The sequence below is a fragment of the Brienomyrus brachyistius genome, chromosome 12 (assembly GCF_023856365.1).
Source record: "Brienomyrus brachyistius isolate T26 chromosome 12, BBRACH_0.4, whole genome shotgun sequence".
Lineage (NCBI taxonomy): Eukaryota > Metazoa > Chordata > Actinopteri > Osteoglossiformes > Mormyridae > Brienomyrus > Brienomyrus brachyistius.
Window position 1 is genome coordinate 25,029,328 of NC_064544.1, and position 24,414 is coordinate 25,053,741.

General features: G+C 48.6%; 1 protein-coding gene across 1 annotated transcript; it reads left to right on the forward strand.

Moving 5' to 3' along the window:
• The first annotated feature begins 2,766 nt into the window (after nt 1–2,766).
• lrfn4b (leucine rich repeat and fibronectin type III domain containing 4b) lies at nt 2,767–10,941 on the forward strand. The gene is made up of 10 exons (XM_048971686.1): nt 2,767–4,710; nt 5,177–5,193; nt 6,136–6,278; nt 8,399–8,458; nt 8,573–8,752; nt 8,828–8,878; nt 9,674–9,742; nt 10,255–10,332; nt 10,507–10,728; nt 10,852–10,941. The coding sequence occupies exons 1-10, from the start codon at nt 2,828–2,830 to the stop codon at nt 10,939–10,941; spliced, it is 2,793 nt and encodes a 930-aa protein (XP_048827643.1). The 5' UTR covers nt 2,767–2,827.
• Nucleotides 10,942–24,414: the final 13,473 nt, after the last annotated feature.

The following is a 24,414-nucleotide window of genomic DNA, read 5'->3' on the forward strand; positions in this document are numbered from 1 at the left end:
ACATACAGTTATGCACATACAGACATTGAAATATTAACTTAAAATTGCCTGTAAAAAAAATCTGGAAAACCAAGGGGTGTTGCTTGGTTTAGTTGAAAGATATTACAGTAAAACCCACAATGTGGAATATTTCAGTATACAGTATGTCCTCATATTCCCAGATACGTCATCAAGCCAGAATACCAGGGAGGTATACCTGAAAGTGGTTTGAGATTTAAACCTTAACTAAGACACTGCTTAAAATTTACCTTTATAGTCAGTTGTTTGGCTGTAATAACTTTTGAAAAAAGCAAGCAAAAAACACCCCTTGGTTTTTCATAATCAGAAAACTACTTGGGCTTTGTACTAGGGAGCTAGCAGGGTCAAGTCCACTTAATGTCCGGTACGACATTCAGAGTTGCAGTTGCACATCCAGCCGCTTCGGGTAATGTCCGGTATGACATTCAGAGTTGCAGTTGCACATACAGCCCCTTCCGGTAATGTCCGGTACGACATTCAGAGTTGCAGTCGCACATCCAGCCGCTTCGGGTAATGTCCGGTATGACATTCAGAGTTGCAGTCGCACATACAGCCCCTTCCAGTAATGTCCGGTACGACATTCAGAGTTGCAGTCGCACATACAGCCCCTTCCGGTAATGTCCGGTAGGACATTCAGAGTTGCAGTCGCACATACAGCCCCTTCCAGTAATGTCCAGTACGACATTCAGAGTTGCAGTCGCACATACAGCCCCTTCCGGTAATGTCCAAAGTTCCCAGGTGGCAGGGCATGTCTGAAAGGGGTAAGAGCGAGCATGTAGAGTTACTTAAAGAGCACTATGCACAGGAGATCTGGCAATTTGAAGGAGCTTGAATTTAGAAAGGGAGATACAGTTGAGAGAATGCTGGGATTGCTGCACTGTGAGGGAGTGGTGTAGATGCAGAGTGCACTTGTGTTGTGTTGTGCACCTGTTGAAGCAGCTGATTGGAATTATTTGGAAGTATATTTGAGTGTTTGTGTGCCAGTGCGGTTATGTGGGTGGTTGTTGTTACATTTTTTTTCGGTCGGCGTGAGTGCTTGTCTGTCTTTGTTAATAAACAGCGCGTGTGTTACCAACAGCTGCAAGTGTCACGTGAGCGGCGTTTCTGTCCGCGTACCTTCACAACAAACACTGTGAGGGTAATATCTAATATCGGTAACATTAACTCGGAAAAGAACAGTTGCTCCTGAGCATTGCTTCGTCACCAGTCAGGGCCGGGAGGACGGGAGGTCCACTTTTTTTTCCCACTCCGGCAGTAGCCTGCTTTGAGAGAGCAACTTCGCTTTATTTTAGTTAAACGTGGTTCAGCAGAAAGCGAGTCTCGGGTAGGTAATTGTTCATTTGGTTATTTTAAAAGTTTAATTTCTAAGGTTGTTATTTCTTACTCTACTGGATACTTTAAAAAGTTCCGTTTTAAAGCAAGTCTTTTGTGTTTTATTGTACTTCGCATTTTATTATATTAACTATACGTTAATTAAATCAAATAAAAGTTAGATATGCTATATAAATATACTGGGCTGGGAGTAGAGGACGGGATCATAGTGAGCTTGATAATTATGGGGCCAGCTCAGTCTTGTGTTTGCAAGTTTGCATGTTTGCCCTTCTGGATGTGTCTAACCGCTTTCAGGTGCCTTCAGCTTTAGAGCCGGAAGAAACTGGGGAGGCAGGAGGGTGCTTGGGCACTGAGGAGCCCCCTCCGCCCAGGAAGAGGGAGGTTGTGGTAGTAGGGGATTCAGTTATTAGAGGTGTTGATAGTTATGTGTGCACCCGTGATAGAGGCTCCCGTACAGTGTCTTGCCTGCCTGGTGCCCAGGTAGGGGATCTTCCGATTCGTGTGGACAGGCTTTTGGCCCCAGCCGGGGTGGATCAAGTGCTCGTGGTGCATGTTGGCACCAATGACATAGGAAAGGGTAGGAGGGCTGTTCTGCCGGACACATTTCTAGAAGTTACAGATAAGCTTAGAAGCAGAACATCCATGGTGGTATTCTCTGGAATACTTCCCGTGCCACGTGCAAGCCAGGCTAAGTTAGCTGAGATAAAGGGATTAAATGCGTGGCTAAAATGGTGGTGTAGGAAAGAGGGGTTTAGGTTTATGGGTCACTGGAAGACCTTCTAGAACAGGTTCAAGCCAGATGGGTTGCATCTGAACCAGAGGGGAATCAGTGTATTGGGGAGGTGTATGTGTTGAGTAGTTGAGGAATGTTTAAACTAGGGAATGGGGGGGGGGGGGTAGGGAGGTTAGTTAAGAATTTAGTTAAGAATTTAGGAGAGACGGAAAGCCCCAATAAATATTAAAAGTTGGCACTGTAAAAGGCCTACTTTTTGCAGTCTGTATTTAGAAAATTCCCATGCCTCTTCACCGATTTGCTATTTAACTCCATCCAGTTCACAGTTTCTAGTTTCAGTCTCATAACATTAAAGTTAGCCTTCCTAAAATTGTATAACTTTATTATGGACATAGTTCTTCGAATTAACCTTGAATTTAACCATGTTATGATCACTACCGTCCAATGGTTCTAAAACATCTAATTTTCCAATCCTATCCTAGTTATTAGAGAAAACAAGATCAAGAAGGGCTTCTCCCTTGGTAGGGGTATTAAATGTGTGGCTAAAATGGTGGTGTAGGAAAGAGGGGGATTCAATTATTAGAGATTAGGCTACATTTATACAATTCTTTGGTAAGACCCCACCTAGAATATTGTGTGCAGGTTTGTTCACCATACCTTAAGAAGGTTGAGGTTAAGTTTAGTGTTCGAAGAGCTAAGTCCAAATCAAAAATATATAATGTTAGGAAGGCTGACTTTAAGTGTATGAGACTAAAACTAGAAACTGTGAACTGGATGGAGTTAAATAACAAAACTGTTGAAGAGGCCTGGGAATTTTTTAAAAGCACATTATTGCAAGTGCAAGAGGACTTCATACCTGTTTCCAGCAAGAATAAATCTAGGAAATTGCAACCTAGGTGGTTTACTAGGGAAATAAAGCATAAAGTAAGGAGGAAAAGGGCTTTGTTCCAGCAATGGAAAATAACTGATGATGACAGAATTAAGCAGGAATATCTAAGTCTACAGGCTGAGTTAAAAAATGATATTAGACGAGCTAAAAGAAATGTCGAAAGGATGGTTGCATTGGAAGCTAAGGATGACGTTAAAAGTTTCTTCCAGTATTTTAACTCTAAAAGAGCTCTAAAACCTGAAATTACTAATCTGCAGGATAGTAAGGGTCTTATAATAGTAAACGACATTGATATAGCAAATGAGTTCAATGATAGTTTTGCACGGGTATTCACTGTTGAGGACCTTAGTAATTTACCAGTTATTACCTATCCAGCATTGTCTATAGCTAATATATATATAACTGAAGCAGATGTTTTGCAAAGCCTAGCTAAGCTCAAAATAAATAAATCACAGGGCCCTGATGGCATCTTACCTATAGTGTTAAAAGAGATGAGGGATATTATTTGCCGACCCTTAACTTTACTGTTTCAAAAATCCTTATCTGAAGGTGTGGTACCTTCTGATTGGAAGCACGCCTTCATAACGCCTATTTTCAAAAAAGGGGATAGAAGTAATTTGTCTAACTATAGGCCAATCAGTCTAACTTGTATAACTGGTAAAGTTATGGAGGCTTTAATCAAAGAGAAAATGATAGATTACCTGGACTCCAATAACATTTTGCGGGATAGCCAGCATGGATTTAGGAGAGGTAGATCCTGTTTAACAAATCTGTTGGAGTTTTTTGAGGAAGCTACTCAGGAAGTTGATGATAAGAAGGCCTATGATGTCATCTACTTAGATTTCCAAAAGGCTTTTGATGTTGTCCCCCACAAGAGGCTCCTACTTAAACTCAAAGCGACTGGTATTTTAGGTACCGTAGCGACCTGGATTGATAACTGGTTAACAGATAGGAAACAGCGAGTAGTTATAAGAGGCACAATGTCACAGTGGGCTTGCGTTCATAGTGGGGTACCGCAGGGTTCGATTTTAGGACCACTATTGTTCCTAATTTACATAAATGATATGGATACCAATATATACAGTAAACTGGTGAAATTTGCAGATGACACCAAGGTGGGTGGTGTAGCATATACTGAATTAGTGGCTCAGCAGCTACAGCGGGATCTTGATTTAATTAGTGACTGGGCCGATACCTGGCAGATGAAATTTAACGTCGATAAATGTAAGGTACTCCATCTAGGGAGCAGAAATATAAAGTACAGGTATTTCATGGGTGTCACTGAAATAAAGGTAGCTGATCATGAGAAAGACCTTGGTGTGTATGTTGATGCTTCCATGTCCCATTCTTGCCAGTGTGGGGAAGCAATAAAAAAGGCCAATAGGATGTTGGGGTATATCTCCAGGTGTGTGGAGTTTAAGTCAAGGGAGGTAATGCTAAGATTATACAATTCCTTGGTGAGACCTCACCTAGAATATTGTGTGCAGGTTTGGTCACCATATCTTAAAAAGGACATTGTGGCCTTAGAAAAGGTGCAGCGTAGGGCCACAAAAATGATTCCTGGTCTTAGAGGAATGTCATACGAGGAACGGTTACTTGAGCTAAATCTGTTCAGTCTCAAGCAAAGGAGATTGAGGGGGGACATGATCCAGGTATATAAGATTCTAACAGGTTTGGATGCTGTTCAACCAAATAGTTACTTCAGCATTAGTTTAAATACACGAACTCGTGGCCATAGGTGGAAATTAGCGGGAGAACATTTCAAGCTGGATTTAAGGAAGCACTTCTTTACGCAGCGTGTAGTCAGAGTATGGAATAGCCTTCCTGATAATGTAGTGCAAGCTGAATCCTTGGGTTCCTTTAAATCAGAGCTAGATAAGATTTTAACGACTCTGAGCTATTAGTTTAGTTCTCCCCAAGCGAGCTTGATGGGCCGAATGGCCTCCTCTCGTTTGTATAGTTCTTATGTTCTTATGTTCTTAAGGACATTGCTGCCTTGGAAAGGGTGTAACATAGGGCGACAAGAATGATTCCTGGTCTTAGAGGAATGTCTTATGAGAGGTTAGCTGACCTGAATTTGTTTAGCCTAAGGGAGCCTAAGGGGGGGATATGATCCAGGTATACAAGATTCTAACAGGTCTTGATGCTGTTCAGCCAGATGGCTATTTCAATATTTGTTTAAATACTGGAACTCGTGGCCATAGGTGGAAATTAGCAGGAGAACATTTTAAACTGAATTTAAGAAAGCACTTTACACAGTGTGTAGTTAGAGAATGGAATTGTCTTCCTGCTAGTGTAGTGCAAGATAAAAAACTGGGTTCCTTTAAATCAGAGCTAGATAAGATTTTAACAGCTATTATTTAAGGTCTCCCCAAACGAGCTTGATGGGCTGAATGGCCTCCTCTCCTTTGTAAGTTTATGTTGAGTCTCCCAGAGACTTTCTATATGTGTGATAGAGCCAAGCGAGCACTGTCATGGCAACTTTGGCTACGTTCACACTGCCAGCTACATCGTTCAATTCCGATTTTTTGCTCAGATCAGATTTGTTTTTCTTGACGGTTCACATTCATACCTACAAGTGACCTGTATCTGACTGCAATGTGAATGCATCGGTCCTCCGAAACATCACGCATGCGCACATTTCTTTTGGATTTCCCTACTGGCTTTTGGTATACCCGGCTCTGTAAATAAACAGCACTTGCTCTGCATTCAGGGGTCTGACTCTTCCCTGGTTTCTGGGCATGACAGAATACTTCGCCTCTATACCATGGACCCCGCGGACCATTCATAGCTACAGCAGCAGGTAGACCAACTTACCATGCTTGTCACCCAGCTCCTGGGGGAACGAGCGTCCCAGGCGTCTCTACCTGCTTCGCCTCCCCAAGCGGCTGCCTCCATACCCATGGCGATGCCTGAGAAGTACGATGGCAAACTCAATCACTGTCAGACATTGCATAATACAATGTGGGCTTTACATCGAGGAGCACCCTGAGCGCTTCACAGAAGAGACTGCCTGGGTGTATTTTGTGATCTCGCTGCTCACCGGCCGGGCACGTGACTGGGCAATGGCTCTCTGGATAGATGACAGCCCGCTCCTCGATTCGGCATGTGATTTCCAGCAAGCCTTTAAAAGGATATTCAATCTCCCCGCTGTCGGACACAGCCTGGGAGAGCGGCTCTTCGAACTTAAAGCAGGGAACCCGCACCGTCGTAGAATTTGCCCTGGAATTCCGGACTCTCGCAGCAGGACTCCGCTGGCCGGAGGACTGCCTCCGCATCATTTACCGTTGTGCTCTGAACCCGGAAGTACAAGACAAACTGACGTCACATGGGTCGACGCTGTCATTTGAGGATTATATTGGGCTTTCTGTCAATCTGGACAACAGTATCCGGGAGCTTCGTCGCAGGCACCCCCCACCTGACCGCGACGCCCATACAACCGCCTGTCTGGGAGGAACATTCCGAACCCATGCAGCTGGGACGCATCCGACTCACCTCTGCTGAATGCGCAAGTAATGGGTTGTGCCTCTACTGTGGAGAGGCAGGACACCTACGCATTTGCCCCATCCAACCGTCGCAGCATGAAGCACGTGTAGGAATTATTAGCTCAGGTAAATTTTAATATCTCCACCAAAATGTTTTGAAATTAATTAACTTTTAATTAATTATTATTTAATGCTGATTATTAACCAATTGTTATGCCGAATGGTCGGCTCCTCCAAACTCAATTGCGAATCCCCGATATCTGTTAATGTGAGACTTAAATGGGATTCATTAATAACCAGTATCGCTTAATAACCTGGGTTAGTAGGCTCGTCCAGCGAGCTGCGTCACCAGGTAATGTAAACGATCGGTAGCGAAGCTCCCCTCATGGCCGATGAGAGAGAGTCTCGCAATATTTTAGGCGAGTTTGAGGCTTCGGAGCATAGGATCGCACAGAGGCAGGGACTATTGTGAGCACTCAATGACGGAGGCTGAAGTTGTGTAAAAGACATGCATTTATTCCTACAACTAACATAAGACAGACATTACACCTAACAAACAATAAACATGAAATAACGGAATAGACACAAACAATGTAATCATGAAAATGCAATGACCAGATTTAAAACGAGTAACCTAAAAAGGGAAAAACTGTTCTGCAAAGCAAGCAGTTTTGTGGAAATAGAAAAGGAATATAGCAGGTGAATAGGACAGTTTAGGTTATTAGGAATGAAAGGAAGTTGGTTTAATTGGCTGCAGGAAAGGGGGGGGGGTCTTGGCAGTTGGTTGCAGTGGCTGATGAGCTGATGGGTGATGGCATTCAGGGAGGCACGGTGTTTGCAGCGGTGGTTGGAGTGAAACCCCTCTGATTCTCTCTCCCGGTGAAGCTTGGGCTGGGTTGCAGTTCTCTGTCCAGCTGGGTTTTCACTGACAGGTTTCAGGAGGGCTTCTTGTGGGCTTCCCTTCTCCTGGGCTGATGTTCTCTGCCTCTCTTCGGGCTGATGGTCTTTTATTGCTCCTCCCTTCTGTTTCTCCTCTCTTCTCTTCTCCTGGCTTTGATCTGAGGTGCCAGGTTTATAGTGTAATGTTCGTGAATAGGAGTGACCAGGAATTCGACTCCTGGACCAATGACTGACCATCCATTTGGCGGTCTTTTGGAAGGGATCAGTATCAGTCCTTTTGAGATTTATGACCAGACTGATTCTCATGTCAACAGCACATCTTACCCTTAGATAGGCATGGTAGAATACAAAGAGCTTACTAACGGCCACAAGGATCAGATAAGGCCACTAAGGAATGTGGAAGAGAAAGGGGGGGGGGGGTTTGTCAAACAAAGAAAAAGAATCTCTGAAAGTTAAGACACATACAAGCATAACCTGTACATATCTGTATATTGAGACTAGTATTCAAGAGTAAATAAATACACAGATATACAAAAGCCAAACTTAAAAGAAACTTTCTTTGGGGTGTTAGTCTGTTTGGTGAGTGGTACGTAAGGCAGGATGTCTGGGGAGGGGGTTGTATGCCAAGTCGAGCGACCCCTGTCCTTGAGGTCCACTCTGCTGTCTGTAGGTCATTAAAACTTTGAGAAGTAAAAGTTGGGGTGCTGGCCTCCCTTGTTATCTGTGTGTGTTTAAGTGTGTCTGTGTGTGTGGGGTCACGAAACCCCCTTTGAGGCCTTGGCCAATGTGTGCCTCTCGTACCAGGGTAGGCCTTGTTTCAGGCCACCTGGAATTTAAGCTTGGTGAAATGTGCATGTGTGATCCTACACATGTCAAGGTAGGCTTGTGCACTATAATGGGGATTTCACTAGCCCAGGTGTCTGTGCCAGTGGTAGTAAACTGGGGGGAAGAGAACGTCATACTTGCGCTCTGGCCGATTTGGGGGCGGCGGGGAACTTCATGGACCTGGTATTAGCCCATGAGCTTAGAATTCCCTTGCAGGTTCTCTCCAACCGCATTGCGGTGCTAGATGTCAGTGGAGAGCTGCTGCAAGATGGCCAGGTGAGCCACCATACAGGCCCAGTTAAGGTATGGGTAAGTGTGTCCCATGTTGAGACCCTCGATTTCCTGGTTCTTCCCAGAACAAAGGACTGCCTCATCCTAGGTCACCCATAGCTGAGGCATCGCAACCCCAGGATTGACTGGAAGTCAGGTGAGATCACCGCCTGGCCCTCCCAATGTCTCCAACAATGTGTAGCTCTGCCGTACTGTGCCTCATCGATCGAGAGCCCTGAGCCCGAGGACCTCACCCAGATTCCGGGGTACTACTCGGACTATCAATATGCTTTCAATAAGGCACTCTCCTTCCGACTTCCGCATCAAGAGTGTGACTGTGCAATTGACCTCCTTGAGGGGTTTCCCCTTCCCAAGGGTCGTCTCTATCCATTGTCTGTGAAGGAGGTGGCGGCCATGGAGACATATGTAAGTGAGGGGCTAAAACAAGATATCATCCACTCCTCCACCCAGTTACTGCGAGATTCTTTTTCATAAAGAAAAAGGATGGGGGCCTCCGTCCATGCATTGACTACCGAGCCCTCAACGGCATCACTGTGAAAAGGCGGGAACCCCTTCCGTTGATCCCTGTCGGCGTTTGAAGAGCTTCATGAAGCCACTGTGTTCAGCAAACAAGATCTTTGCAGTGCCTATAATTTAGCGAGGATTCAAAAGGGGGATGAATGGAAAACATTGTTTATCACCAACACAGGACAATATGAATACCTCGTTATACCTTATGGTTTCGCTAACAGCCTTTCTATATTCCAGTCTTTCATGTATACTGTCTTCACGGGACATGGTTAACAAGTTTATAGTGGTGTACATTGATGGCATCTTGATCTACTCCCCGTCCTTCTCTCAACATGTCAACCATGTACGACAAGTCCTCCAGAGACTCCGAGAGTACCACTTCTTTGCCAAAGGAGAGAAGTGCAGTTCCTGAGTTACACCATTCGGCCCGGAGTGGTTGCCATGGACGAGAGAAAGGTGGCTGCTGTCCAACAGTGGCTACCTCCCCGCACAGTTAAAGAACTACAATGATTTTTAGGGTTTGCTAATTTCTACCACTGTTTCATCCGTAACTTTAGTCAAGTCACTGCAACCCTCACATCGCTCCCTTGAGGATCTGGGTCCCGCCTAGTCTGGACACCTGAAACCGACAGAGCCTTTCGCCGTCTAAAACAAGCATTCTGCCCCATGCTCCAACAACCCTGCCCTGAGAACCCCTTCGAGGTCAAGGTGGATCCCTCAGAAGCCAGGGTTGGAGCCATCCTCCTCCAACGGAACCAGGTAACTGGTCGTTGCCACCTATGTGCATTTAAAAAAAAAAAAACTGTCTCCCACAGAACGCAACTATGACATGGGAGGCAGGGAACTGCTGGCTATCAAACTGGTACTGGAAGAGTGAAAACACTGGCTTGAGGGGACCCATTACCCCTTTCTGGTGTATACCGAGTATCGGAACCTTGAGTACCTACAGGGGGTGAAAAGGCTGAACCCACGCCAGGCCCACTGGGCTATGTTCTTTGCCAGGTTCGACTTTAAAGTGACTTACCTTCCGGGAAAGAAGAATGTTAAAGCCGATGCCCTTTCTCTCAATTTGACCCACCTGAAACCTTCTCACAAGCCGAGTCCATGCTGTCTCCGTCCTGCTTCGCTGCCACCATCTCTTGGTCAGTAGAAGAGATTATTTGCATCGCCAACGAATGCTCAGCACCCCCAGCAGGATGCCTGATGGATTGGTTGTACATCCCAAGTCCTCATCGGACAGCCATTATCAGTTGAGTGCACACCTCCCATAGCTCAGGACACCCCGGCATCACGCAACACTTGGTGGCCCGTCAATATTGGTGGCCCGGCTGGAGGGAAGCGGTGGAAAGGTATGTCGTGTCTTGTCCAGAATGCTCCCAACTTAAATCATCCCATCTGCCTCCAGCCAGCCTTCTCCAACCCTTACCAGTCCAGTCTCAGCCCTGGTCCCATTTGGCGATGGACTTTATAACAGACCTCCCTGCCTCACAAGGTAACACCACCATATTGACCATTGTGGATAGATCGCACTCCCCAAGCTCCGTAATGCTTCTGACCTTGCCGAGATCCTTATTACCTGGATCTTCCGGTATTATGGCCTTCCAGAGGATGTCATCTCCGACCGAGGCCCTCAGTTCGCCTCCCGCGTGTTTCGTGCCCTGTGTACCAAGTTAAAGATCTCTTTCAGTCTTCCTTCCGCTTATCATCCTCAATCCAATGGCCTGGCTGAACAGACCAATCAAGAGGTAACTGAAGTTCTACGGCTTCTCTGTAAGGATAAACCCACCGAGTGGGCTACACATCTCGTTTGGACAGATTATGCATTGAACACTCAGGTGAGCCCCATAACCCACATTTCTCCCTTCCAGTGTGTTCAAGGGTACTCTCCCTCACTCTTCCCATGGGAGGGAACTACCGGAGATGTACCCCGAGTCGAGGACTGGTACTGCAGGGCCTGAGAGGTTTGGCACCGTACCCAGCAGACCCTGATAAGCAACCCAACTGAAGACCCAGGCTGACCATGGACAACGTCCCGCCCTATCTTACCATGTGTGTCAGAGGGTATGGATGGTTCCAAGGTCTACCAAGTCCGGGCACTTCTGAACTCTTGTTGGTGTGCTGGAGTTTTGCAGTACTTGGTGGACGGGGAGGGCTTTGGCCCTGAAGAGCAGTCCTGGGTGGTGGGCTAAGACATTTTGGATCCCTCCATGATCGTGGACTTCCATTGATGGCATCCATCCCAGTACCATCACACCCCAAAGGGAAAGGCAACGCAGCAACATGCTGAATATGTTATCACCTACATGCTTCACCGGGCTTACACATAGCAGCAGTGAGATCCATGTTTTTGACTCCTCCGGTGATTTTAATACCATCAAACCACCTTTATTGGGAGAAACTCAGGAAGATGCAAGTTCAGGAACCATTGCTGTCTTGGCTATCAGACTACCTATTTGGCATGCTACAGTACATGAGACTGTAGGGGCACCTCAGGGGACTGTACCATCACCTTTTTTAAGTACATAAGAACATAAGAACTATACAAACGAGAGGAGGCCATTCGGCCCATCAAGCTCGCTTGGGGAGAACTAAACTAATAGCTCAGAGTTGTTAAAATCTTATCTAGCTCTGATTTAAAGGAACCCAAGGATTCAGCTTGCACTACGTTATCAGGAAGACTATTCCATACTCTGACTATGTGCTGTGTAAAGAAGTGCTTCCTTAAATCCAGCTTGAAATGTTCTCCCGCTAATTTCCACCTATGGCCACGAGTTCGTGTATTTAAACTAATGCTGAAGTAACTATTTGGTTGAACAGCATCCAAACCTGTTAGAATCTTATATACCTGGATCATGTCCCCCCTCAGTCTCCTTTGCTTGAGACTGAACAGATTTAGCTCAAGTAACCGTTCCTCGTATGACATTCCTCTAAGACCAGGAATCATTTTTGTGGCCCTACGCTGCACCTTTTCTAAGGCCACAATGTCCTTTTTAAGATATGGTGACCAAACCTGCACACAATACTCTAGGTGAGGTCTCACCAAGGAATTGTATAATCTTAGCATTACCTCCCTTGACTTATACTCCACACACCTGGAGATATACCCCAACATCCTATTGGCCTTTTTTATTGCTTCCCCACACTGGCGAGAATGGGACATGGAAGCATCAACATACACACCAAGGTCTTTCTCATGATCAGCTACCTGTATTTCAGTGACATCCATGAAATACCTGTACTTTATATTTCTGCTCCCTAGATGGAGTACCTTACATTTATCGACGTTAAATTTCATCTGCCAGGTATCAGCCCAGTCACTAATTAAATCAAGATCCCGCTGTAGCTGCTGAGCCGCTAATTCAGTATCTGCTACACCACCCACCTTGGTGTCATCTGCAAATTTCACCAGTTTACTGTATATATTGGTATCCATATCATTTATGTAAATTAGGAACAATAGTGGTCCTAAAATTGAACCCTGCGGTACCCCACTATGAACGCAGGCCCACTGTGACATTGTGCCTGTAACTACTCGCTGTTTCCTATCTGTTAACCAGTTATCAATCCATCCAGATTTTTGTTCACATTCTATACTTAATTTCAGAGGTTTTCAAAATACCTTCTATTAGAGTTATCAAAGACGAACAGGAGTCAGAATAAAGGGGTGTGCAACTGAGTGGTGTGAGCTGAACCAGCTGCAGCTCAACATCTTGGAGACAATTGAAATGGTGGTAGATTTCAGGACATTGACGTCCCAAGACACCAGTTTCCATCAAGGCAACAAAAGTGGAGAGTGCAGGACAACGACTACCTGTGAGTGCAACAAGCTCCATTGGAGTAGAAACACCAAGGCATCATACAGAAAAAAAGCCAGTTATTCCTGCTGAAGAGACTTCAACGTATGCAACAAGATGCTAGACATATTCTCCCACGTGGTAGTAGCCAGTGCCATCTTGTACACTATAGTGTGTTAGGGCAGTAGATGCCAGAAGGCTTATCAAGCTCATCAGGAGGGCTGGCTCAGGGCTGGGAATGGAGCTGGACTTCCTGGTTACTGTGACTGAGAAGATGCTGTGCAAACTTGCTCGCATCCTGGGCAACCCCTCCCATCCTCTGCACTGCACCCTGAACACTAATAAAAGCTTATTTTATCTGCACATTACTTTGTATTTCTCCACTTTATAGTACCTATTTCAGCACAGCATGGCACAGGTCGGGAAAAGAAGGTGACGATTGGTGGAGTACACCGACTCCACCGGGTCCGTAGATGAGAAGAGATCACCCGGAAGCGTGGATGAGTTGTCCAATAACCTTTTATTCCAACAGATCGATCTGGAAACTCTGCGACACACCGTATCCCAACAGAGTTCGACTTCCTTGTTGTTCATGTTTGTCTTATACCCCTTCTACAAGTAGCCCCTGTCCGTACTTTTACACTTTCTGGAAATTTTGCCTTATCTGGTACACCATGTTGTTCTCCTTTGCCTAGCAACTGTCACCCCAGCCTGCGTCAATAGATTAGCTTTGGTATGCACAGAGCCTCCCTATATATCCTTGGTCCCCTGCAGATATCGCTCTCCACAATTCCCTCTTTTGATCTCTGAAAAGAGATCACCTGTGTGATTGGGGAATTGCGACTCCTCCTTTTTATCTCCGCGAGGAGATCACTACTTATGGTGGAAGTCTTCTTCCCTGAGCTCCTCCTCCCTGTCCGGAATGGCGAGGAGGGGCATCATGTGTGGTAGACTCAGATCACGTTTCTCTATGGTGGACGTGATCAGTCGTACGGACAGGAATCGCAGGCAGAATCCTAGCATTAGTAACATTGATAAATACATGGTGACAGCATACCGCATAGCATACACACAGTTTTCCCCCAAAGCCCCCCCTTTTTATGTCAGTTGTCTCCATCCTGGTCTCGGTGGTCTGATGTTGGGTGAGGCCTTCTGCTTCTTCTGCCAGACAGGGGTAGACTACCCTGCTGGTCCTCTCAGGTCAGGGGATTATTCTGCCCCTTTGTGGAGACCTGAGTTGGGTCTAGTACCTCCGAACCAGAACTCCTCCTGGATCTCAGCTACGGATCTGCCTGGCTCCTGCGTCACGGCACACTGGCTCCAGTGGAACCACGTGTCTCATTTCCCTTTCAGCCGCACTGCGTGGGAAGTCCTGTCAGTGACTTGGAAGGGGCCGGTCCACTGTGGCTCTGACCACTTCCTCTTGATGACTCTCAGGAGGACCCACTCCGCCGTGTGAGGCTTGCCGGTACCTGCTTGGTGACTGCCCCTCTTGGACCTGGCGGAAGAAATCTGAAACGAGAACTTGCAATCCATCATAATATGCTTTGGCATTCCCGTCCCCCTTTTGTTCTGGCCCCCACTTCAGTTCCCTGTGGGGACCCGGGAATTGCCTCCCTGTCTGGAGCTCAAAGGGTGAACCCTGTTCCCCAATTTATGGAGCATCTGATGGACATAAGGGCAAGGGGTAACGCGTCAACCAAATTCATTTTGGTCTGTGCACAGATTTTTTCCAATTTTTGTTTGACTGTCTGGTCCATTCGCTCCACCCTACCCTGGGATTGGGGATGGTACACCGTGCCGAAGGAATGTCTGAGTCCAAGTGCGATCTCTACTGTGCGCAAATCCTCACCATTTGCCTCACCGTTTCCTAGCCTGCAACCCTTTTAGCCTCCTCGTCTGCGGTCTGGTTTCCTGTTGCCACCACGGTCCCTGATCCCTCATGGCCTTTGCATTTGACCACCACCACTGTCCTAGGCAGCTGTAGTGCCTCCACTAGTTTCCTCATCTCGGCCTCATGGGCTTGTTTCCTGCCAGTAGGAATTCTGCTCTCAACCAAATGGTCAGAGTAAATGATCACATCCTCGTCTTTCCCTAATTTTAGGGCCTCAATCACAACTACCACCTCAGCCAGGGGCAGATTGTGGTCCTCCCACCTTCAGGGTCACCAAGTCATCACCCTGCCTTGCCACTACCACATATCCTGCCTGCAGACCCCTTGTCTCATGCCTGAAGCAGCATCCATAAGTGAACCAGTCCTCCGTTCCCTCTATTTTCTCTGCCTCCAGATCTGGTCTTACTTTCTCTTCTCTGAGTACTTTATATTCACATTCGTGAGGCTCCCCCACTCCCCATCAATCTGCCATGTTTATCCCCTTGTGTGGAGTGCATGCCCCATCACTATGTGTACTGGTTTTTGAATGATTTTTGCCACCCCCGCTGCGTGCCGTTCCTCTCTCGCCCTTTTTTCTGAAACAGCATGCCGTTCGCCACATTCCCTGTTTCAGAAACATCAAGATAGAAGGAGAGGCAGTAGTCTGGCAGAGCAAGGTCAGTGGCCTTTGGCAGGAGCTGCTTTAGAGCGATGAGCGTTTCTTCTGCCGCAGTGTCCCAGTTAAAGGGGGCAGTCAGGCATCTCAGGCTATGTTCCTTCACTAGGGCCTGAAGTGGCTGTGTGAGACCTGTGTAATCAGTGATGTATGTGCGGCTGTACCCTGTGAGCCCCAGGAACGACAACATGTCCTTGACTGTCACTGGTTTGGGGTGATGCAGGATGGAAGATCGATGGGCAGGGGAAAGCCCTGTCCCTGTCCCAGAGAGCACCCCAAGAAATGATCCCTGGAGACAGGGCAAAGCCCTGAGGTAGATGAGTGTACTTCCACTGGCACCCCCTGTAGGTGAATGAGAAGATGTCCTGGCAGTGATCAGCCAGAGGTAGGGAAAAGAAAGCATTCGCTAAGTCAATACAAGTAAACCACTTTTGTTCTGGGGCCAGATTAGTGAGAGCCACATAGGGGTTTGGGACTTGGAAGGTGGGGGTTAGTAGGAGGTTGTTAATGGAGCGCAGATCATGGGCCATTCGATATTTACCTGTACCTGCCTTTTCTACTGGGAGAATGGGCGTATTCCAGGCAGAGCAGGAGGGTTCCAACACTCCGACTGAGATTAACCCTTCAATGGTCTCTGCTATTACTTCCTCTGCGGCCGGTTTGTGGGGGTACTGTCCAATACATAGGGGCCCTTCCCCGGGGCGGAGTTCGAACGCAATGGGGGAGCAGTGAATGTGGCCTACATCTGTGGGGCTCTGGGACCACAGGGAATCTGGGAGGGAGGCCACCAGGACTTTAGCGTCCGGGTGGTCCATTTTTTCCCTTCCATGGTCCAGTGATACCTGGTCATGCTGAAGAGTCACGGTGTCCTGGGTCGCCACTTTAATGCAGTATTGCACGTGGGGGAGAAGGTGACAGCCGGGATCTGGGTCGCCAACCAGTCCGTAGTTTCTCATGCCCTTTTGACCATGGGGCCGAGATCTTTGGCCTGATGTCTGGGGTGCAGGGCGAGTGAAATGTGAGGAACTGCCTCCTGCCCCATCCTGTACCAAGGCTGCTGCTCAGAAGTGAGGATGGTAGCTGAGTCCACCCCCTCGGGGCCCACATAGACATTTTGGGAAGCAACTTGCCATTTATGGCCTTCCAGTTGCTCTGAAAAAAGCTCCTCGTACCACTTAGTGCTATCCCTATCATAGAACAGAGTCACATGAGGTGGATCGGGCGGAGGGACGTAGGGCTCGAGGAGTGAGATCCAGGGCCTCCACATCGAGTAGGCCCCGAGGATGCCCACATAGCCAGGCTCCAGCAGGCCCCAGTAGATGTCTGCAACACATGGTCACACCGGCCGCATGAGCCACTGATCACTGCCGTGGTATTGAATCCCGCATGGCAGCCAGGTGCCTTCCGGCAGTGTCACCACCAGACCATCCACGCTACACAGTATGGAAGCCCCCAGCTTCACCAGGACGTCTATCCCCAACAGGTTGACTGGGACTGTGGGTGAGATCACAAATGGTTGCAGGATAGTCTGTTTACCAATCGAAACCTTCACTGGTTTCATCACTGGCAGTTTCTATTCCTCCCCGGAGAAGCCCACCACGGTCACTGTAGAAGTGGACACCTGATCGTCTTTCGGAACCATGTTAAGAGTGGAATATGTGGCTCCAGTGTCCACCAAAAATGGCAGTTCTTTGTCCATGACCACGAGGGACAGCATAGGATCTGCCTCTCCTCTGTCCCAGGCCTCTCTTGGAGTGTGTCATTGGGGGAGGGAGAAATCTTCCCACTTCCCGCCATCCAGAGCCGGGTATTGGCCTCCTGTCTGGGGTGCAGCTTGTGGGTTGGGGGCCACCAAGTGTCCCCTGGGGGGGCCCCCGCGGCCTCTGCCCCTCATCGGGCTGGGGGCCAGGCAGTGTTTGGCCCAGTGCCCGAAGTTTCCACACCGGTAGCAGGCGCCTCCCCATGGCTGTCCTCTCTACAGTGTGCCCCTTCTCCAACCTTGGCCTCTCAACCCCCAACCCGGACCACCTCGTCCTTGCCCCCAATTGGGTGCCCACCCGCCGTATTGGCAGGGTGGAGCGAGGCACGGTCCTCCCCACTGGCATGGCATGGGTTGTGGGGGTGGAACCCCTGTGGTCGCCTCTGCAACCATCTGCTTCCCAGTCCCTCTCTTTTTATTCTCGTTGGCCTTCTGCTTAGCCTCCCCCACCTGCAACTTCAGCAATTGGGTTTGGAGCTCTTTAATGTCACTCTCCTCCTTCCCTGCCTCGTCCTTAGCCCGCTGTTCAGTAGTTGGTGTATCACATGCCTATCCCACATGGGGGAGTCCGCACCCGGTAAGTCTGGGTTGTCCAGGATCGCAGCCCGCACCTCCTCTGGAACCCCCTCCATTACAGCCCGCCGGAACCATTCTCACTGCACCCCCTCATGTCCGGGGTGACACCCGGTTCGCCGCGTCCAAACACCTCCTTATACTTATCCAGGTATTCCCTGGGGTGCATGGTTTTATCCCACGCCAGCTTTGGGACGCCTGCTCCAGTTGGAGGAGGAAACATTTCTCTCATGGCGTTCCCAATGCGTAGTACGTCATCAGGATGTGTCAGTGTTCTTCCACCTCCAGCAATGAGTGTTTAGTCAGACATCTGGCTGCCACTGCCCGGAAATCTCCAAGTGCCAACATTGTCCCCTGAGTGAGCTTATCCATCTACTGTCCTCCTCCTTCTGCTGGGGGATTTTTATCAGCCAGTGCCTGCACGTCTCCGATCGGGAAAGGTGTATATTTATCCTGCGTCTAGCCCGTCCCTCTTAGCAGAAGTAGTTGGTGCTTTGGGGGCCTTGAGACCTTGTAATGACACGCCCCCCTCGCTCTCTCCCTCTTCATCGAGGGCAAAGCCCTGAGCCCTCACCCTTTCCTCTAAGAGTGAGGTTTCCCATTGTAGTGCCGCCTCTATTCTGGCCATCCACTCCTCTACCTGGTCTGCGAGGGCCCTGTGCTCTGGGTCATCCTTCCATACCCCCTTAATGTGACCCCACATTTCCACCTTTTTACCATCCTCTAGTTTCCCTGTGTTAGTCCCTGCCCGTTGACCGGGTGAATCTACTCCCCCTTGTTCCTCTAACTGCTCTCTCCTTACCACCTGCCACCTGGTCCAGTCTGCCTTCCGCCCCCACCACTTTTTGCTTTTTCCTTATCTCGTCCCTGCTGGCCTGTCTCCCCTTGGGTTCCCTGCACTCAGTATCTAAGTCCGAGTCCGCCTTGGATCTCCCACCTAATCCGGTGTCTGAGGGGGTCGGGGTCTCCCTCCCAGCCGGATGCCCCCCTTTTACGTGTATCGCCCCGGATGTAACTGTGATCATAGGGCACATATGGGCATGCGGGGCAGAAGGGGCGACCTTTTTACACGTATAGGCAGGGAGCCTGTTTTTTGCTGTGGCTACCGCCCTATCTCTCTCCTTCTCCTTTGCTGCCTTTGACACCGCTACTCCTACAACTTGCATTTGCCTTGACAGGGGTTTCCATGCCCCTTTTTCGACTGGGGGCACCCAGCTCCCGTCGTCCACTTCCCTATTGAATTCCCCGTCCATTCTGGCTCGTCTGTCTCTCTTTGTAAAACCATATACTCGGGGCTAGGGTTAATCCAATCACACTTTCTACACCGCTTTTTGGAAAAACACAACTAACACACACCACCAATACATAGACTCACACGTAACACAAAATAACACTATTATACTTTTTGGTGCTTTGAGACCCCTGGTCTCAGGACTCCAACCCGGTGCTTTGAGGATTTTAACCTCGGGATTCCAACCCGGTGCTTTGAGGATTTTAACCTTGGGACTCCAACCCGGTACTTTGAGGGCTCTATACCTCGGGACTCCAACCCATTTTAGGGAGGCAGAACCATACTCCTCTAGCTAACTAGCATTCGGGGGTCCTGAATTCCCCGGGACTCCAACCCAGCTCACTGGGACTCTAACCCAGTGTTTCTATTCACTCGTCAGAGAATAGTGGGGCTGCCACACCAAGGACACCACAGTGGGACTCTAACCCACCGTCCTGGGACTTCAACCCAGCCTTAAGGTTCCTTTACCTAACCTCATCTGCCGCCTCAATTTACTGACGGCCCTGATGGACACTTCAGACTACTTTATTTAGTATAGATAATGTGCAGATTTTTAGAAAACAGGCTCTGCTTACCCTTTGTTAGTGGCGCGCCTGCAACCTTCCGTGCCCACTCAGTTCTCATCTGGTATTTGCCAAATGCCGACCCATCCCGGACGAGCCCCCAAATTGTTGGAGTACGCCGACACCACCGGGTACGTAGATGAGAAGAGATCACTCGGAGGCGTGGATGAGTTGTCCAATAACCTTTTATTCCTATGATTCCAACAGATCGATCTGGGAACTCTGCGACACACCGTATTCCAACAGAGTTTGACTTCCTTGTTGTTCATGTTTGTCTTATACCCCTTCTACAAGTAGCCCCCGCCTCTGTCTGTACTTTTCCACTTTCTGGCAATTTCGCCTTATATGGTACACCATGTTGTTCTCCTTTGCCTAGCAACTGTCACCACAGCCTGAGTCAATAGATTAACTTTGGTATGCACAGAGCCCCTCTCCTGAAGCTGGCACCTTATCGTGGTGGAGGGGTTTGCGTGTTCCAGTGATCCCAGGAGCTATGTTGCCCGGGGCTTTATGCCCCTGGTAGGGTCACCCAATGCAAACAGGTCCTGGGTGAGGAACCAGACGAAGTACGGCTCACAAGACCCCTAATGATGGACAACATTTTGAATCCGCGATTTCCCTTGCCCGGACGTGGGTAACCGGGGGCCCCCCCCTGGAGCCAGGCCTGGGGGTGGGGCTCGATGGCGAGCACCTGGTGGCCAGGCCTACACCCATGGGGCCTGGTCGGGCACAGCCCGAACAAGGCACGTGGGTTCCCCCTCCAATAGGCTCACCACTTATAGGAGAGGCCATAGGGGTCGGGTGCAATATGAGTTGGGCAGCAGCCTAAGGTGGGGACCTTGGTGGTCCGATCCTCGGCTGCAGAAGCTAGCTCTAGGGACATGGAATGTCACCACTCTGATGGGGAAGGAGCCTGAGCTGGTGCGCAAGGTTGTGAAATTCCGGCTAGATATAATCAGGCTCACCTTGACGCACAGCTTTGGCTCTGGAACCAGTCTCCTTCAGGGGGGTTGGACCCTTTTCCACTCTGGAGTTGCCCACGGGGAGAGGCGCCGAGCGGGGGTGAGCATACTTATTGTCCCCTGGCTGAGCGCCTGTACGTTGGGGTTTACCGCAGTGGACGAGAGGGTAGCCTCCCTTCGCCTTCAGGTGGGGGGATGGGTCCTGATTGTTGTTTGTGCTTATGCGCCAAACAGCAGTTCAGAATACCCACCATTTTTGGAGTCCTTGGAAGGGGTGTTGGAGAGTGCTCCTCCTGGGGACTCCCTTGTTCTGCTGGGGGACTTCAATGCTCACGTGGGCAATGACAGCGAGACCTGGAGTGGCGTGATCGGGAGGAACGGCCCCCCCGATCTGAACCCGAGCGGTGCTTTATTATTAGATTTCTGTGCTCGTCACGGATTGTCCATAATGAACACCATGTTCAAGCATAAATGTGTCCATATGTGCATTTGGCACCAGGACACCCTAGGCCGCAGTTCGATGATCGACTTTGTAGTCGTGTCGTCGGACTTGTGGCCGCATATCTTGGACATTCGGGTGAAGAGAGGGGCGGAGCTGTCAACTGATCACTACCTGGTGGTGGGTTGACTCTGCTGGTGGGGGAGGAAGCCGGCAAGGCCTGGCAGGCCCAAGCGTTTAGTGAGGGTCTGCTGGGAACATCTGGCGGAATTCCCTGTCATAAGGAGTTTCAACTCCTACCTCCGGCAGAACTTCTCCCATATCCCAGCGGAGGCGGGGGACATTGAGTCCGAATGGGCCATGTTCCGCGCCTCCATTGTGGAGGCAGCTGACTGTAGCTGTAGCCGTAAGGTGGTTAGTGCCTGTCGTGGCTGCAATCCCTGAACCCGCTGGTGGACACCGGTGGTGAGGGATGCCGTCAAGCTGAAGAAGGAGTCCTATCGGGCCTTTTTAGCCTGTGGAACTCCGAAGGCAGCTGATAGGTACCGGCGGTCCAAGCGGGATGCGGCTTCGGCGGTTGCTGAGGCAAAAACTCGGGTGTGGGAGGAGTTTGGCGAGGCCGTGGAAAACGACTTCCGGACGGCTTCGAGGAGATTCTTGTCCACCATCCGGCGGCTCAGGGCGGGAAAGCGGTGCAACATCAACACTGTTTATGGTGGGGATGGTGCGCTGCTGACCTCAACTCGATACGTTTTGGACCGGTGAAAGGAATACTTCGAAGACCTCCTCAATCCCACCGAGACGGCTTCCGATATGGAAGCAGAGTGTGGGGACTTGGGGGTGGACTCGCCTATCTCTGGGGCGGAGGTTGCTGAGGTGGTTAAAAAGCTCCTTGGTGGCCGAGCCCCAGGGGTGGATGAGATTCGCCCAGAGTTCCTCAAGGCTCTGGATGTTGCGGGGCTGTCTTAGCTGACACACATCTGCAGCATCGCGTGGACATCGGGGGCAGTGCCTCTGGACTGGCAGACCGGGGTGGTGGTCCCCCTCTTTAAGAAGGGAGACCGGAGGGTGTGCGCCCCCCCCCCCCCCCCCCAGAACCAAGGAATGAGCAGGAAGCATGGACCATGTTTCTCAAGGCGAGGCAGCCAGCATGTTCCTGTCCAACAGGACTTTGGATATTTTTAACCCTGAGACGTATTCAGATATTTTCTGAAGGAATCGTTAATCATTTTGATAACACTGCTTAAGAAAAATATATTTTATAACTCATTTATTTATTATATACACCCTACATTTGATTATTGGTATAAGGTGCCAAGCTGTGGGGAGGATTTTAATCATATTTTTCTGCAGTGCTGATGGGGCAGGGGGTTACCTTAAAACACCTGTGGATTAGTGTTAAGAGCGTTGAGAATCCAATTCCGGACTGAATTTACAGGTGAAGAACGTGACACAGGGAGGGTGTAGTGTTAGGCCTTTCAATGTTAAGGACAGAATCGTGTCAGTGCGCTGAGCTTGTCTGACTATACGTCTGCTGCTGTTAACGGCTTGCCCTTGTCAAGCCGGACAAACCAGCATTTCTGCACCGTGTTATTTTGCCACAGTTACTCTTGGATATGGGACAGAATTTTGTGTTTGCGTGGAGGTGTTTTGTGCGTGCATACAGAACCCAAGTAGCTATGTCCTCTACCCAGATTTCAGTCCTTATCTACTATTAACACAATCAGACCATCACTGCTGGGGAATAAGCTCACGGAAATGCAGGTGGACGCCCCACTGGTAGCCTGGATTACAGACTACCTAACAAATCGACCACAGCATGTCCGGCTGAAGAGCTGCTGCTCTGATAGCATCCTGAGCAGCACGGGGGCGCCACAGGGGACTGTCCTACCTCCCTTCCTTTTTACCCTCTACACGTCTGACTTCAGGTACAGGTCTCAGTCGTGTCACCTGCAGAAATTCTCTGATGACTCTGCCATTGTGGCCTGTGTCAGGGACGGACAGGAGGATGAATACAGGAGTGTGGTGGACAGCTTTGTTGAGTGGTGTGAGCTGAACCATTTACAGCTAAACATCACAAAGACAAAGGAACTGGTTGTGGACTTTAGGAAGCAGGCTCCTCTTTCCACCCCTGTCACCATCAGAGGAACAGATGTTGAGGTGGTTGAGGATTACAGATACCTGGGGGTTCACATTGACAGTAAGCTGGACTGGTCCAAGAACACAGATACTGTTTTCAAGAAAGGGCAGAGCCGGCTTTACCTACTAAGGAGGCTCAGGTCTTTCAATGTTTGTAGGAAAATGCTGACTATATTCTATCACTCTGTGGTGGAGAGCGCAGTGTTTTTTTGCAGCTGTGTGCTGGGGCAATGGGGTGAAGGCAGCTGATGCCAACAGGCTGAACAAGCTGATTAAAAAGGCTGGTTCTGTCCTGGGGGTCAGACTGGAGAACCTGGCGGAGGTGTCTGAGAGGAGAATGCTGAAAAAGCTTCTCAGCATCATGGACAACCCCTCCCACCCCATGCACGCAGACATGATGGGTCATCAGAGCTCCCACAGCAAAAGACTCATTGCCTGCAAATGCAGAACCGAACGCCACAGGAAATCCTTCTTACCTGTGGCAATAAGACTGTATAACTCTTCCTCATTCTGTAGATGACCTTTTCAGAATCTGTCATTATGACTCATTTGGATCGTGCAATATTACTCCTCTATTTATCGAATGTTTGTTTTACCCATCATCACATGCTGCTATCGCAATTATTCAAGGCACAAACACTTAGTCACTTTTCATTACACATGCACTAATAATCTGTTATTTTATTATATTTGTTATAGCTTAGTTATAGTTTTTTCTTTTTTTTAACTTTTTATAGAGTATGAGTATTTATGTGTATTTATATAGTTACAATACAGTATCACTCATAGTTATTTTGCACTATTATTTTTCTTTACCTACCTTTATTCCTATTGTTGCACTGAGCGTGTAAAGGACAAAAGAATTTCCCTCGGGATAAATAAAGTTTTTTCTTATCTTATCTTATCTTACTGCCATATTGTCCCAGCTGTTCATTAAGCATGACTTACTGCAATGCTGGAAAAAAAAATGCCGCCCTTTTCACTTATTTATTCATGTCGTTTTATCTGCCTGATTATGCAAAGAAATGTTAAGGAAAAGAGAGGATCATTTGTAAGTTACAATTACAGCTGTAGCTTCTTGCTGTTACCAGCCAAAGACGAGGACGTGGCTCCTCTGTAAAACAAGGCAAATGTGCATATTTTTCGTAAGCCCTTTAACCTGTAACGCTGATGATGTCCAGCTCATGCCGATGCTGTTTAAATTTGTTTTGTTACTGGTGTTCTACAGTTGACACAGAATCCTTGCTGCAAAGGTTGTGTGCACAGTGATTGTATACTATAGACAATACACTTGTGCCCCCCCCCCACCCCCACCCTCCTCCTGCTGAACTATAATCCTGTCTGGGCCTTTCCATTGGCCTC

Excerpts from the sequence above, each read along its gene's own strand:
- lrfn4b (XM_048971686.1), top strand. The coding sequence starts at position 2,828 with ATGAGACTAAAACTAGAAACTGTGAACTGGATGGAGTTAAATAACAAA. Across the intron at positions 8,459-8,572 it reads AGCTGCTGCAAGATGGCCAG|CTGAGGCATCGCAACCCCAG; the intron begins GTGAGCCACCAT and ends GGTCACCCATAG. Across the intron at positions 10,729-10,851 it reads CTGAACAGACCAATCAAGAG|TGTGTTCAAGGGTACTCTCC; the intron begins GTAACTGAAGTT and ends TCTCCCTTCCAG.